The 13,836-nt window shown below is 50.7% G+C and overlaps 1 protein-coding gene across 6 annotated transcripts in view; it reads left to right on the top strand.

Moving 5' to 3' along the window:
• Window positions 1-13,836, top strand: part of ANKMY1 (ankyrin repeat and MYND domain containing 1) — a 93,951-nt gene that overhangs the window by 16,400 nt on the left and 63,715 nt on the right. For all 6 annotated transcript variants that reach the window (XM_038001286.2, XM_007966890.3, XM_007966888.3 and 3 more), the window contains 4 exons: window positions 5,859-6,331; window positions 9,260-9,476; window positions 9,853-10,017; window positions 11,336-11,832. In XM_038001286.2, the coding sequence (XP_037857214.2) occupies window positions 5,859-6,331; window positions 9,260-9,476; window positions 9,853-10,017; window positions 11,336-11,832 (1,352 nt within the window). The remainder of the gene's footprint in view (window positions 1-5,858; window positions 6,332-9,259; window positions 9,477-9,852; window positions 10,018-11,335; window positions 11,833-13,836) is intronic.

Genomic DNA, 13,836 nt, shown 5'->3' with positions numbered 1-13,836 from the left:
CTCTCTTCATCCATGGGGCTTGGTCACCCTGCAAACAAAAATTCCTTTGGAATTTCCCAAATTAAGAAGAGCTGATCCTGCTGTCTGGCACTCACAAAAGATACTCACTTTCCCAGACACACACACAACACACAGTTACAAACAAGCTCCCAGGAGTATCCATACTGAAACAGTTGTGGTGCTTTCCTCTCTTGGTCAGTTGGGCTTGTTGAACCACAAATGGAATTTCCTTTAAAAATGTCCCAAATTGAGAGGAGCAGATCCTGCTGTTTGGGCCCACAAAGGACACTCACCTATCTTGATGCAGATGTCAGATTTCAAAGACAGTGCTTCTGAGGCAATCAGGAACGCTTCTGGGGCTGGTAGCAGAGGGTCCAGAAAGAGACAGATACTCACCTCCAGCCAAAATTGGGCTGGCGTCTGTTTAGGAGGGCTTCTGAGACTTCAGAAGCTGATCCACGAGCAATGCATTCCCTGTCAGGGAACCAAAATCTGTTACCAAAACACCACAGGTTCAGTCTAGGTCCTGCTGCTCACCCCACAGAAAGCCAGTCACTAAGACCAAGAGTATTGCAAAAGAAGAAGGCTTTAATCGGGTGCTGCAGCCGAGGAGACTGGGGCTCAGTCTCAAATCCATCTCCATGACTGACTAGAACTAGGGGTTTAGATAGCAGGGAAGAAATGTAACAATGGTTAAGAAAACAGGAACTCAGGAGGGGTAAAGAAGCAATCATGGTGAATGAGGGCCTGGAGTCTCATTGGATGCAGTGATCTGGTGAGTTTCAGTTCTTTGATACTTTTTGAGAGGTCTGGGGTTCCTTTCCTGAGGAAAGAAGCACATAAGGTTTCAAGCTTTAAGACCAGAAGGGTCAATTTCTGTTTTTATCCTAAAAACTGCCTGTGGGACTGTTGGGTCAGTTTCAGGACCGTGGCTCAGGGAAGCACAATCTCAAGGAGTCCTGACAAAGTGTGCCTGAGGCGTCAGATTAGTCTTACATGTTTAAGGGAGACGAGAACTACAGCAAAGACTTAAATCAATACGTGGAAAACACACATTGGTTAGGTCCAAAAAGGTGGGATGTCTGCAAGAGGCGGCTTACAGGTTATAGGTGGATTCAGGGACTCTGTAATTTGCAGTTGGTTAAAGGCTCTTTCTAAAACTTGGAGTCAGCACAACGTTTTAAGTTAAGGATGCTACAAAGCGAGATTGATGGTCTGCAGATGTGGCCTATTGGGGAAAACCCCACCCCCGATATTTATCATGGGTTCTTTTCTATTCCCTAAGCATCTCGGCTGGTTTGAGAAATAAAGGGAAAGAGTACAAGAGATAGAAATTTTAAAGCTGAGTGTCTGGGGGAGACATCACATGTAAAAACCAGCAAGTTTTTATCATTGATTTTCAAAAGGGGAGGGAGTGCATGAATAGGGTGTGGGTCACAGAGATCACATACTTCACAAGGTAATAAAATATCACAAAGTAAGTGGAGGCAGGGCAAGATCACAGGACCACAGGATGGGGCGAAATTAAAATGGCTAATGAAGTTTCGGACACTCATTGTTATTGATAACATCTTATCAGGAGACAGGGTTTGAGAGCAGACAACCTGTCTGACCAGAATTTATTAGGTAGGAATTTCCTTGTCCTAATAAGCCTGGGAGTGCTACAGGAGACCGGGGCTTATTTCATCCCTTCAGCTTCAACTGTAAAAGGTGGTCACCTTAAGGGGGCCGTCTATAGACCTACCCTCAGGGTGCATTCTCTTTCTCAGGGATGTTCCTTGCTGAGGAAAAGAATTCAGGGATATTTCTCCTATTTGCATTTGAAAGACGAGAAATATGATTCTGTTCCATCCGGCTCACCAGCAGTCAGTTCAAGGTTACTTTCCTTGTTCCCTGAACATCGCTGTTATCCTGTTCTTTTTTCAAGATGCCCAGATTTCATATTGTTCAAACACACATACTCTACAAACAATTTGTGCAGTTAATGCAATCATCACAGGGTCCTGAGGCGACATTCATCCTCCTCAGCTTACCAAAATGGTGGGATTAAGAGATTAAAGTACAGACAGGCATAGGAAATCACAAAGGTATTGATTGGGGAAGTGATAAGTGTCCGTGAAATCTTCACTTTATGTTCAGAGATTGCAGTAAAGACAGGCGTAAGAATTATAAAAGTATTAATTTGAGGAACTAATAAATGTCCATGAAATCCTCACAATTTATGTTCTGCTGCGGCTTCAGCCGGTCTCTCTGTTCAGGGTCCCTGACTTCCCGCAGCAGTGGCCTTGCCATGCTTAGCCTTAGGTTCTGTTTATAATTGAGTATCTTATTGCCATAAAGCGTCTGTTTTGTCAGCCTTCTTGTCTCTATTTTGTCATTAGTGCTGGTCAGTTGTGTCTAAACTCCAAAAGGGAGGGGTTATGGCAAGGTATGTGTGACTTTCCTTCCTGCTATGGCCAAGCACACAGTTTTTCAGGTTTTTCTGGGGTCCTCTTGGCCAAGAGGGGGTCCATTCAGTCTGTTCAGGGGGTTTGGGATCTTATTTTTTGTCTGCAGTGAAATCACACAATGTGCAGCCTTTTGAGTCTGGCGTCTGACATTTAGCATCATGCATTTGAGATTCATCTCTTTGTTCCAGGAGTTTGTTCCTTTTTATTGCTTAACACATTTTCATTGTGTGGAGCTACCATAGTTTGTTCTCCTGATGAAGGACATTTGAGTTGTTTCCAGTGTTTGGCAATTATGAATAATCCCATTGTTAAAAACTTAAGCCAAATTAAATTTAAAGGAGTTTAATTGAGCAATGAACGATTCATGAATCGGGCAGCCCCCAGAATCACAGCAGATTCAGAGAGACTCCAGCACAGCCACATGGTGGAAGAAAATGTATAGACAGCAAAAGGAAGGTGAAATACAGAAAACAAAAGTGAGGTACAGAAACAGCTGGATTGGTTGCAGCTCAGTGTTTGCCTTATTTGAACATGGTTTGAACAGTGGCTACATTTGATTGGCCAAAACTCAGTGATTGGTGCAGGTGTGGGCTATGATCAGTTTACACCTCCTCTTGTTATAGTTCATGATGTGCAGAAAAACCTTTCCACCAAACTGAAATATGTAAGGAGGCAACTTTAGGCTGAACTTGGTTTAACACCATTATAGACATACACATTCAGTCATTTTTGTACATGTCAACATGAAGCATAGGTCTTCGTGTCACTTGGGTAGATACTTGGGAGTGGGACTGTGGGGTCATGTGGTGACTGCATAACCAAGGGGCTGTTGTCAACCTAAAGGAAGAGACTGAGGCAAGATTTAATGTAAGTAGAGTTTCGAGGACTGCAAGGTTTGAGGACTGCAGCCAGAGAGAAATAAATTAAAGTTGCCCTGAATACATGCTCCAGTTAGCAGCCGTTACAAGGGAAGTTTTAAAGGAAAAAAGAAGGGGAAGTTCTTAAGTTATCTACCAAGAATTTACATTGGTTCATTAAAATCACAGGAGCTATTGACTGAATGTTGTTTTTTGTATCAGAAATCCTACATACATGAAGACAATAGGTGAGGGTCACATTGTGGAACTTGTGATAACATTTTGGGTAACTTATCAGCAAATCTGGAAACTATAGGTAAAGAAAGGAAAAACAAAATGCCTTGAAACAATTACCCTGGGCCTGGCTGCAGGCTCAGGGTGGGAGCCTGACTGAGGCCTCTTGCTGGTCTCTCTGGGCCTCATCACTTTAGCCATCCTCACATTCCTCAGGCTGCCGTGAGATACCAGGAGAACCCGCTCCCGATGTTTAACGTGGGTTCTTCTCTATTTCCTAAGTGTCTCGGCTGGGTTGAGAAATAAAGGGAAAGGGCACAAGAGAGAGAAATTAAAGCTGGGTGTCCGGGGGAGACATCACATGTCAGCAGGATCCGTGATGCTCCCCGAGCCGTAAAACCAGCAAGTTTTTATTAGCGATTTTCAAAAGGGGAGGGAGTGCACGAATAGGGTGTGGTCACAGAGATCACATACTTCACAAGGTAATACCCAATGTCACAAAACAAATGGAGACAGGGCAAGATCACAGGACAACGAGAGGTCCCAGAAGCAGAACCACGGGGTCTGGGTTGTAACACCCTTGACCTCAACACTAATCATGGGGGCTGTTTTCTTGCTGCTGCCTCCTTGCCCATGGCCCCCTTTTCTTGCTCTACCCCCGGGTTTTTCCTGGCCCACCTGATCCAGTGACTTACGCCTCCTCAGGGGCTCTCTGAAGCTCCTGGGGTGAATGTGCAGCCCCCTTGCTATGCTCACCAGGCCCTCTAGACCTGCCAGGTACCCTCCTTGGCCCAACCTCACCTATCACTTCTCTCCACCTCCACCCCACTGAGCCACCCCAAAGGCTCTTCTGGAAACAGTCCCACTGCCCAACTCCCTTGCAGAGCAAAACCAGCCTGAGCACGCTTTCCTTCATTTCATTTTCTACCTCCTCCTCCAGGCTGCAAGCTGCTGGTGGGCAGGGGCCTCATGAAGCCGCACATCCCCAAGCGCGCAGCCTGGGGTTGCAGCTGGAGATGCTCAGGCGGGTGTGTTGTATGGGTGGTGTATTAGGCCATTCTCACGTTGCTGCAAAGAAACACCTGAGGCTGGGTAATTGGCTCATGGTTCTGCAGGCTGTACAGGAAGCGTGGCTGGGACGGCCGCAGGAAGCTTCCAGTCATGATGGAAGGTGAACGGGGAGCAGGCACATCATGTGGTGGGAGCAGGAGCAAGTGGGGAAGGAGATACCACATGCTTTTATACAAGCGGATCTCGCGAGAATGCCCTATCATGAGGGCAGCACCAAGGGGATGGGGCTAAACCATTCATGAAGGATCCACCCCCGTGATACAGTCACCTCCCACCAGGCCCCACCTGCAACACTGGGGATTACAATTTGACATGAGATTTGGGTGGGGACACAGATCCAAACTACATCCGGTGGAGACCTCTGAGATGGGAGTTTCACAGATGAAAATGCGGGCCCCAGGGAGGGAAGCATCCCTGCCACCCACTGTTGCAGGCCTCAGTGCCTTTTCCTGTGCTGTCTCCTCTACCCACTGTGCCCTCCAGGCATCCTTCAATGCCATCTCAGGAAGACACGCCTCCCCTGGGCAGCAGGCCCCTGACTGTGCTCCCTGCCCTGGGCACCTGGCAGTGGCCCCTCACTGGTTGTTTTGTGAGGCCCTCCTGGATGCCTTCTTCCTCTCCTGCACTGTGGTCTCCACTACCCACATGCAAAGGCCTGGGAGATGCTGGGTTCCTGGAAGCGAGGATTGGCTCCCTTTCTTCCTCTGTCCCCCTCTTTCTCCTTCCCTTTCCTCCTCCCCTCCTCCCCTCTTCCCTTTGGCCTCCTCTCCTGCTCTTCCCTCCTTCCTCCTCTTCCTTTCCTCTGTCTCCTCCTCCTCCTCCTGCCGCTTCTTGGATCATACCTGACCTGCTGCCTGCACACTTTGTCCCCACCCACTGCTGCCCCAGCATGTCGGGGTGTTTGGGCTGGGTTCCCTGAATTGAACCCACACCTGGCGTCTCTGACATGCTTTCACCATGAGACCTCCATCATGTCCTCACCTCAGAGGCCACCGAGACCTCCCTGGCCGCCCCCTTGCCCCTCCATGTGCTCTCTGGAGTGCCCTCCTTCCTGTCCCTCGGGAGAGCTGGTCCGCCTCAGCCCCTGGGCAGCACAGCCTAAGCCTCCAGATATGTTTACTGGGTGAATGCATGCATTTCTTGGGAAAGTTTTCTTTTTTGGGATTTCTTTTGATGTTACAAGCCTGATCACAGCGTGCAGCTGGGTCGTGCCATCTCTCCTCGGCCTGTTGCGCTTCCTTGGCAGGGGCTGTACAAAGCGGACCAGCGGTTTGGGCCAGGCGTTGAGACCTACCCCGACGGCAGCCAGGATGTGGGCCTGTGGTTCCGGGAGCAACTCATCAAGCTGTGCACCCAGATCCCCAGTGGCTTCTCCCTCCTCAGCTACCCTGAGTTCTCTGGCTTCCTCACCTACAGCCCTGCCAGGATCAGCCTCTCAGAAGAGGAGAAAACAGAGTGGGGACTGCAGGAGGAACAGGACCCCTTTTTCTATGAGTATAAGCGGTTTCTTCTGAATGACAACCTAATGCTGCCTCCAGAAACGTATGTCTACTCGACTGACTGTGACCACCTGCCCATGACAAGCTCTTTCCGCAAAGAGCTGGACACCTGCATCTTCCTCAATGAAATTCCTCCGTTCGTTGACGATGGAGAACCCTGGTTCATAATCAATGAGACCCCTTTGTTGATCAAAATCCAGAAGCAAACTTACAAGTTCAGGTGACCAGTCTACTACTGCTCCTCCCCCAGGGCCCTGCACTGTGCAGGCTGCCCCTAGGCAGGTTCCTGAGGCCCCCAGCCAGCTGCCACTGAGGGTGCTCCCTCAGGGTGACCTAAACACGCTCCTCCCATTACGTGACTGATGTGGGCCATAATGAAGGGAGGGAAAGCCCCTGCTGGCTCGAGCTGGGAGGCAGGCTGGGCCCTGGGGCCCTGGACATCTGTGCAGGGGAATGAGGGTCTCAGGATCCCACCTGCCCACTCTTGGGGACAGGAGTGATCAGGAGGTGGATTGGTGAACATGCAGCCAGGGGAGTCCCAAGGCTGGTGTGGAACCTGGGGCAGATGTGACTGGGGAGAAGCTCCTGAGTCCATGGAGCTGCAGGTGAGTCCTGGCCCTGGGCCCTGTGCATTTCCTGTTGTGCAGGCCGTAGCTAGTGCCCTGCCCTGACAATTGTGTCAGCGCCTAGGTGTTCCATGGGCCAAGTCTCCTCTCAGGGTTGGCATGGAGAGCAGGGTTTGTTGTTACTGTTATGTGGTGGTAAGGGATCTGCCTGAGAGCAAAGGGTGGGAGCACAGGGCAGTAGTGGTGTTGGGGCCCAGCCAGGCCTTCGACTTGTCCAAGGATGGCATGAAAAGATGCTCTGCTCTGTTGGTCTTCCAAAAACCCTCCTACCCTACCCAGCGCCCCAGGAAAGTCAGCCACCACCTAAGGAAAAGTGTTTAATTTTTTTGGTGGGGGGGCACAGAGTCTCACTCTGTCACCTAGGCTGGAGTGCAGTGGTGCGATCTTGGTTCATTGCAACCTCCGGCTCCCGGGTTCAAGCAGTTCTTTGCCTCAGCCTCCGGAGTAGCTGGGATTACAGGCGCCCACCGCCACACCCAGGTAATTTTTGTATTTTTAGTAGAGATGGGCTTTCACCATATTGGCCAGGCTGGTCTTGAACTCCTAACCTCATGGTCCACCCTCCTTGGCCTCCCAAAGTGTTGGGATTATAGGTGTAAGCCACTGTGCCCAGCCGAAGTGTTTAATTTTTAGAAGTTAAAATATTCAAGAACACTTTAATTCCTTTCCTAAATATTGACCTCAGATGTCACTAAACTTTCAGAATGCATATTTTCTGAGAATAAGTGGCTGCTTTTTCATTCATCAATCCATCCACCCACCCAATCACCCACCCACCTACCATCCAATCCACCCATGCAACATCCATTCATTCAAGCATCTGTTCATCTACCCACACACCCATCCATTCATCCGTCAGTTCATGCATGCAATATCCATTCATCCAGCCATCCATTCATCTACCCACCCACCCATTCAGTCATCCATCAATACACCCTTGCAGCATCCATTCATCCAGCCATCCATTCATCTATCCACCCACCTACCCATTCACCCACCCACCCATTCATTCATCTATCAGTCCACCCACACACCTACTCATTCATCCACCCACTTACCCATCCATTCATCCATCAATTCATGCATGCAATGTCCATTCATACAGCCATCCATTCATCTACCCACCCACCTACCCATTTGTCCACCCACCTACCAGTCCAGTCATCCATCAGTTCACCCTTGCAACATCCATTCATCCAGCCATCCATTTGTCTATCCACCCACCTACCCATTAATTCACCCACTCACCCACCTTTCCATCCATTCATCCATCAGTATACTCATGCAACATTCATCCACCCACCCACCCCTTCATCCATCAATCCACCCATGGAACATCCATTCATCTAGCCATCCTTTCATCTACCCATCTACCTACCCATTCATCCACCCACCCACCCATCCATTCATTCATCAGTCCACCCATGCAACATCCATTCATCCACCCACCTACCTACCCATTCATCCACTCACCTACCCATCTATCCATCCATCAATCTATTCATGCATCCACCTACCCACCCATCCATTCATCTATCAATCCACCAATGCAGCACCCATTCATCCACCCACCCACTCATCCATCTATTCATCCACCTGCCCATCCATCCACCCTCCCACCTACCCATTCATCCATCTTCCCACCCACCCGTCCATTCATCCACTCACCCACCCATTCATCCATCAATTCACTCATGCAACATATATCCACCTACCCAACCATCCATCCATCCATCATGCAAACATCAACTGGGCTTGTAATTGTTGACAGTTACAACTGGTCCTCCTGTGTGGACCAGGCTTGTACAGGGTGAGTTACAAGATAAGGCAAGGAGTGGGCAAGAGAGATAGAGCCTGGGCATCCCCCAAGAGACCCTGAGCTCCACCACAGATGCCAAGTGATATGTGTTCTTTACTCGTCACTTGCATAGCAGCCTGGGGCCCCGAGACCTGCCCTGCCAGCACTGTGTAGGCAGAAGACTGTTAGGTACAGAAGCAACTGTAATGCACAGGTTCTCTATTGTGAAAAGAGGTTGTGTACACACCAGGAGGCATCAGTGTTGTGTGGTAAGCCATGAGATATGCGTGTTGTCTACTCAGACAAAAGTGTACGAGCAGAGGGTGGAATGTGGGTGTTGGTACTGAGACTGGACCCACGTGTATGTTGGCCTCCTTCCTACCCAGCACCTTTGCTGTTACAGCCCATTTCTTAGCAAACACCCAGTGACCCAGATGAATGAGAGATGCATGGGTGTACTCGCAGCCAGCACATTCCTGCTGGGACAGACATGTAGCCCAAGCATCTTGACGTCCAGGTGGCATGTCCACACCGCCATGTGCAACCTAGTGGATCATGAGCAGCTGGGGGTGCAGCTGCCAGCACTCAGGATGCCTGAGGAGTGAACAGTGGGGAGCTGAGCCACAAGAAGGGGAGGCATTGGAGGGAGGTGGCCCAGCTGGACCCTTTCTCGTGGGAGGTGCGGAACCTGGTCTAGGACCACTGAAAGTTATTGTGTTGCCAGGAACAAGCCGGCTCACACCAGCTGGAACATGGGAGCCATCCTGGAGGGGAAGCGCAGTGGCTTTGCACTCTGTGGGCCCAAAGAGCGGCTTTCCACAGAGATGATCCTAAAGGCTGAGGAAGGGAACCACGACTGGATTTGTGGGATCCTGAAAGACAACTTTGCTAGTGCCGACGTGGCGGACGCAAAAGGCTACACTGTGCTCGCTGCAGCTGCTGTAAGTCCCCCACCCTCCTGGCTGGTACCCGCAGGAGCTTAGCTGTAAGGGTCACACATGTGGGTGGCCCTCTGTGCCCTCTGTGGCCCCCTCTGCAGGAACAGAGCTGAGGTACATGGGGATACTGATGTGTCCATACCTCTGCCTCACCGTTCAACAGAAACCCCCTCAGCTGAGTGTGACACTTATGGTCCTGTGGAGAAGGGTTTGGGGCAGAGTGCCCATTCCATTCCTCTGTCCCACACTTGTCCCTTTGCTAAGCTCCCGAATGAGCACCGGTTCCTGCCCTGCCATGGGGTGGCCTCATGAGGGCATCAAGACGCCCAGTGACCCTTCCCAGGCGCATCCTCCTGAGTCCCGCCTCATCTCCCTCCAGACTCACTGCCACAACGACATTGTCAACCTTCTCCTGGACTGTGGGGCCGACGTGAACAAGTGCTCAGATGAGGGTCTAACGGCACTCAGCATGTGTTTCCTCATCTACTACCCTGCCCAGTCCTTCAAGCCCAATGTTGCTGAACAGACCATGCCTGAGCCCCAGGTCAGCCCCCGGTGGTCACCGCACCACCAACTGTCCCCTGTTGTCTTCTCTGTCTCTCTAAGTGTCCACCGAGCCTCCTCCGTCCTCCTGTGTGCACCAGGCTTGTACAGGGTGAGCTATAAGATAAGGCAGGGAGTGGGCAAGAGAGATAGAGCCTGGGTATCCCTTAAGGGACCCTGAGCTCCACCACAGTTGCCAAGTGATGATGTGTTCTTTATGCATCACTTGCACAGCAGCCTGGGGCGCTGAGACCTGCCCTGCCAGCACTGTGCAGGAAAGGGGTGCTGTGGAGGGAGAGTGGGCATCCATGACAACGCCCCCAAGATGGGGCTGAGAATCTGCATGCCTAACAGTTTCCTGGCAGTACCAATGTTACTGAAACACCAGGGGTTCAGTCTCAGTCCTGCTGCTCACTGCATAGAAAGCCAATCACTGAGATGCCAAGTATTGCCAAGGAAGAAGGCTTTAATCGGGTGCTGCAGCCAGGGAGATGGGAGCTCAGTCTCAAGTCCATCTCCCTGACTGACTAACACAGGGAGTTTATGTAGCAGGAGAGAAATGTAACAATGTGTAAGAAAACAGGAACTAGGACAAGGCAAGGAGACATCTGGTGTGGTGATCTGGTGGGTTTCAGCTCTCTGATGCTTCCTGAAGGTCCTTTCCTGAGGAAGGAACTCAGATAAAACAAATACGGAGTTTCAAGCTTTAACAGAAGAGTCGATTTCTATGTTTATCCAAAAACAACTATCTGTGGGACTCTTGGGCTGGTTTCAATGATGCCTCTGGTCCAGGGGCCACACTTTGGGAACCATGGCTCAAAACACAAGCAGATCAAGGGCAGTGCCATGTGACAGAAATAAAACGGGTAATTGAAATTTGGGAGGTAGCCACATGAAAAAGTAAAATAGGTGAAATTAATTTTAATAATATATTTAATTTAGCCTAATGTATTCAAAATCCAATCATGTTGGTGTATGATCAATAAGCAGCATCATTAAGGTATTTGCCTTCGTTTTCCAACCTCTCCTTCACTCCTAAGCACCTGGGTGTGGACGGGCCACATTTTGTGAGCTCAGCAGCCATGTATAGGGCCATGCAGCCTGGGGTGTGGCCTGGTCAGGTGCAGGCTTCTGTGCGATACCTTCACAGGGTGTTTTTCCCCTCTTTGAGGGTTTGGGAAAAGCTGCCCTGGTCTTTTCAGCCTAGGTGCTTTGAAGACAGCTCTAGGCCATGGGCATTGGTCCTTGCTGAAGAAGGTCCTAGAATGAGGTTGTCACTCCAGTTTCTTCTAATGACACTTTTTTGGTTCTTTCCAAAGGAACCTCCAAAATTCCCAGTTGTTCCAGTCCTTTCATCATCATTCATGGACACAAACCTGGAGTCTCTGGACAGTGAGGTGAACGTGCCTTTCCAGGGTAGCTGTGAGCTGAGGCCACCGCCAACACCACCGCCACTGCCACACATCTTGGGCAGCCAGGAGGTTGGCCACTCTCAGGACATTGGGCAGCCTGGGGAGTCCGTGGACCACAGGAGCAGCTCTCTGAAGGGGGACTCCCCGTTGGTGAAGGGCAGCCTTGGCCATGTGGAAAGTGGGCTCGAGGACGTGCTGGGAAACACAGACCGGGGCACTCTGTGCAGCACTGAGACGAACTTTGAGTCCAACGTGTGTGTGTGCAACTTCTCCATCGAGCTCTCACAGGCCATGCTGGAGAGGAGCGCCCAGTCCCACAGCTTGCTGAAGATGGCCTCGCCCTCACTCTGCACCAGCAGCTTCGACAAAGGGACCATGCGGAGGATGGCGCTGTCCCTGATCGAGTAGGTCCTGGTGCCAGGGGGCAGGGGTGGAGGGCCACCATCAGGGCTGAATCCTATGCACAGCAGACCCATGTCTCTTCCGTGTGCCAGTGGGAGGCATTGTGTCCGGAGATGTGTGTCTGAATGTGTGAGCATCCCTGTGTTGGTGGCTCCACGCCATGGCCGAGCCTGTGGGGTTGCCACAGTGACGGGCTGTTTTCAGTGCCACCCCAGCCCTGCTTTGGCCTTTGGCACTGGCCTGAAGTGTCTCTGTGGGAGCCTTATCGGGGGCCACAGTCCAGGGGTCCTATCCTAGCCATGGTGCATGTGAGTGACACCTGCCCGGGCAGCCCACACACCCCTACTGCCCACCCTGTCTATACCAGTGTGTCTCAAAATGTGGTCCATGCACCCCTGGGGGGTCCAAGACCCTTTCAGGGAGTCTGTGGGGTCAAAACGATTCTCTTGATAACCCTGAGACTCTGTTAGCCTTCTCCTTGTGTTGACATTGGTGGATGGTATGAAGACAGGGAAATGCAGACCACCAACCCCCAGCCTGCAAGGCAGTAGTGCCCAGCCTGCATGGGGGCATGGTATTCCTTCGCCGCGATGTGCACTTGGGGGGATGCCTGTCTCACTGAAGAATGTCTTTGACAAAGCAGAAAAACAATGACGAATTGCATTAAATCTTGCTCCTTGAGTATACACCCCTCGAATATTCTGGATCAGAAAACACGGGAAGGACACCGATGTGCATCTGCCATAGACCAAGGCACACCGCTTCTGTGCAAGAAGCGCTTCCCCGCAAGAAGTGCTTCCCCCAGGGCCAGAGTAGCAAGTAGAATGTGGTGTCTTCCTTAACCTCCTGCCCCATTTTTGATCAGAAGAATGACCACTGGTATGTGGCTGTTCATTCTCCTGAACACAGCCTGCCGCTTTAAAGAAAACATATGACACTATTTGTTGCTGGTGAAATTTACGTTTTCAAGTGAAGAGCAGAATTTTGGACACTTGTACCCACCACCAAGACCTTCATAGCTTCCTTTGAGACGTGGGTATTCAGAGGTTTTTCGGGTGAGATGGCATAGGAGAACTTGGCCACACAGCCAAGTTCTGATGTTGAACCATTGCCAGGTGGATGAAGATCCATTGACAGTGAGAGGTGGGCCCGTGGGCTTCAGTGCAACCAGGTGTGGAAGGCTGGTTGATGAGTGTCCAGCTCCACCGGGTAGCTAGCTCACCGCCCCCAGCCTGGGTTCATGTAGTTCAAACAGGAAGATCATGATGATCAGAAAGGCTGCTCAAATACTCCTTCATCCAGCTGCATACCTGGGGGAAGCTGGGTCTCCACTCACTTCCACCAAGGCTGCAGCAGAGCAGATAGGGGAATCCAGCAAAGGTGGAAAACAGTGCCACCATTCTCCCTAACTGGTTTTGCTTTGTAAAATAACTTTTTGTGACAGTATTACTTATTGGTAACATGCAGTGGGTTTGTTATGGTTAACAAGTTGGTGAGCGTTATGGAGAGGTGAAGCCAGCTGAGCTTCTGGATCGGGTGGGGCCTTGGAGAACTTTTGTGTCTAGCTAAAAGATTGTAAATGCACCAATCAGCGCTCTGTGTCTAGCTAAAGGATTCTAACGTGCCAATCAGCACTCTGTAAAATCGCACCAATCAGCACTGTGTCTAGCTAAAGGATTGTAAATGCACCAATCAGCACTCTGTGAAATGGACCAATCAGTGCTCTGTAAAATGGACCAATCAACAGGATGTGGGCAGGGCCAAATAAGCAAATAAAAGCTGGCGGCAGTCCACCCCCCTTGCCCTTTCCCCAGCCAGCAGCGGCAATCTCCTTAGGTCACGTTGCCCGCTGTGGAAGCTTTTTTTTTTTTTTTGAGACGGAGTCTCGCTGTGTCTCTCAGGCTGGAGTGCAGGGGCGTGATCTCGGCTCACTGCAAACTCTGCCTCCCAGGTTCACGCCATTCTCCCGCCTCAGCCTCCCAAGTAGCTGGGACTACAGGCACCGC

Source organism: Chlorocebus sabaeus, chromosome 10, assembly GCF_047675955.1.
Source record: "Chlorocebus sabaeus isolate Y175 chromosome 10, mChlSab1.0.hap1, whole genome shotgun sequence".
Lineage (NCBI taxonomy): Eukaryota > Metazoa > Chordata > Mammalia > Primates > Cercopithecidae > Chlorocebus > Chlorocebus sabaeus.
This window is presented reverse-complemented; position numbering and strand designations above follow the sequence as displayed.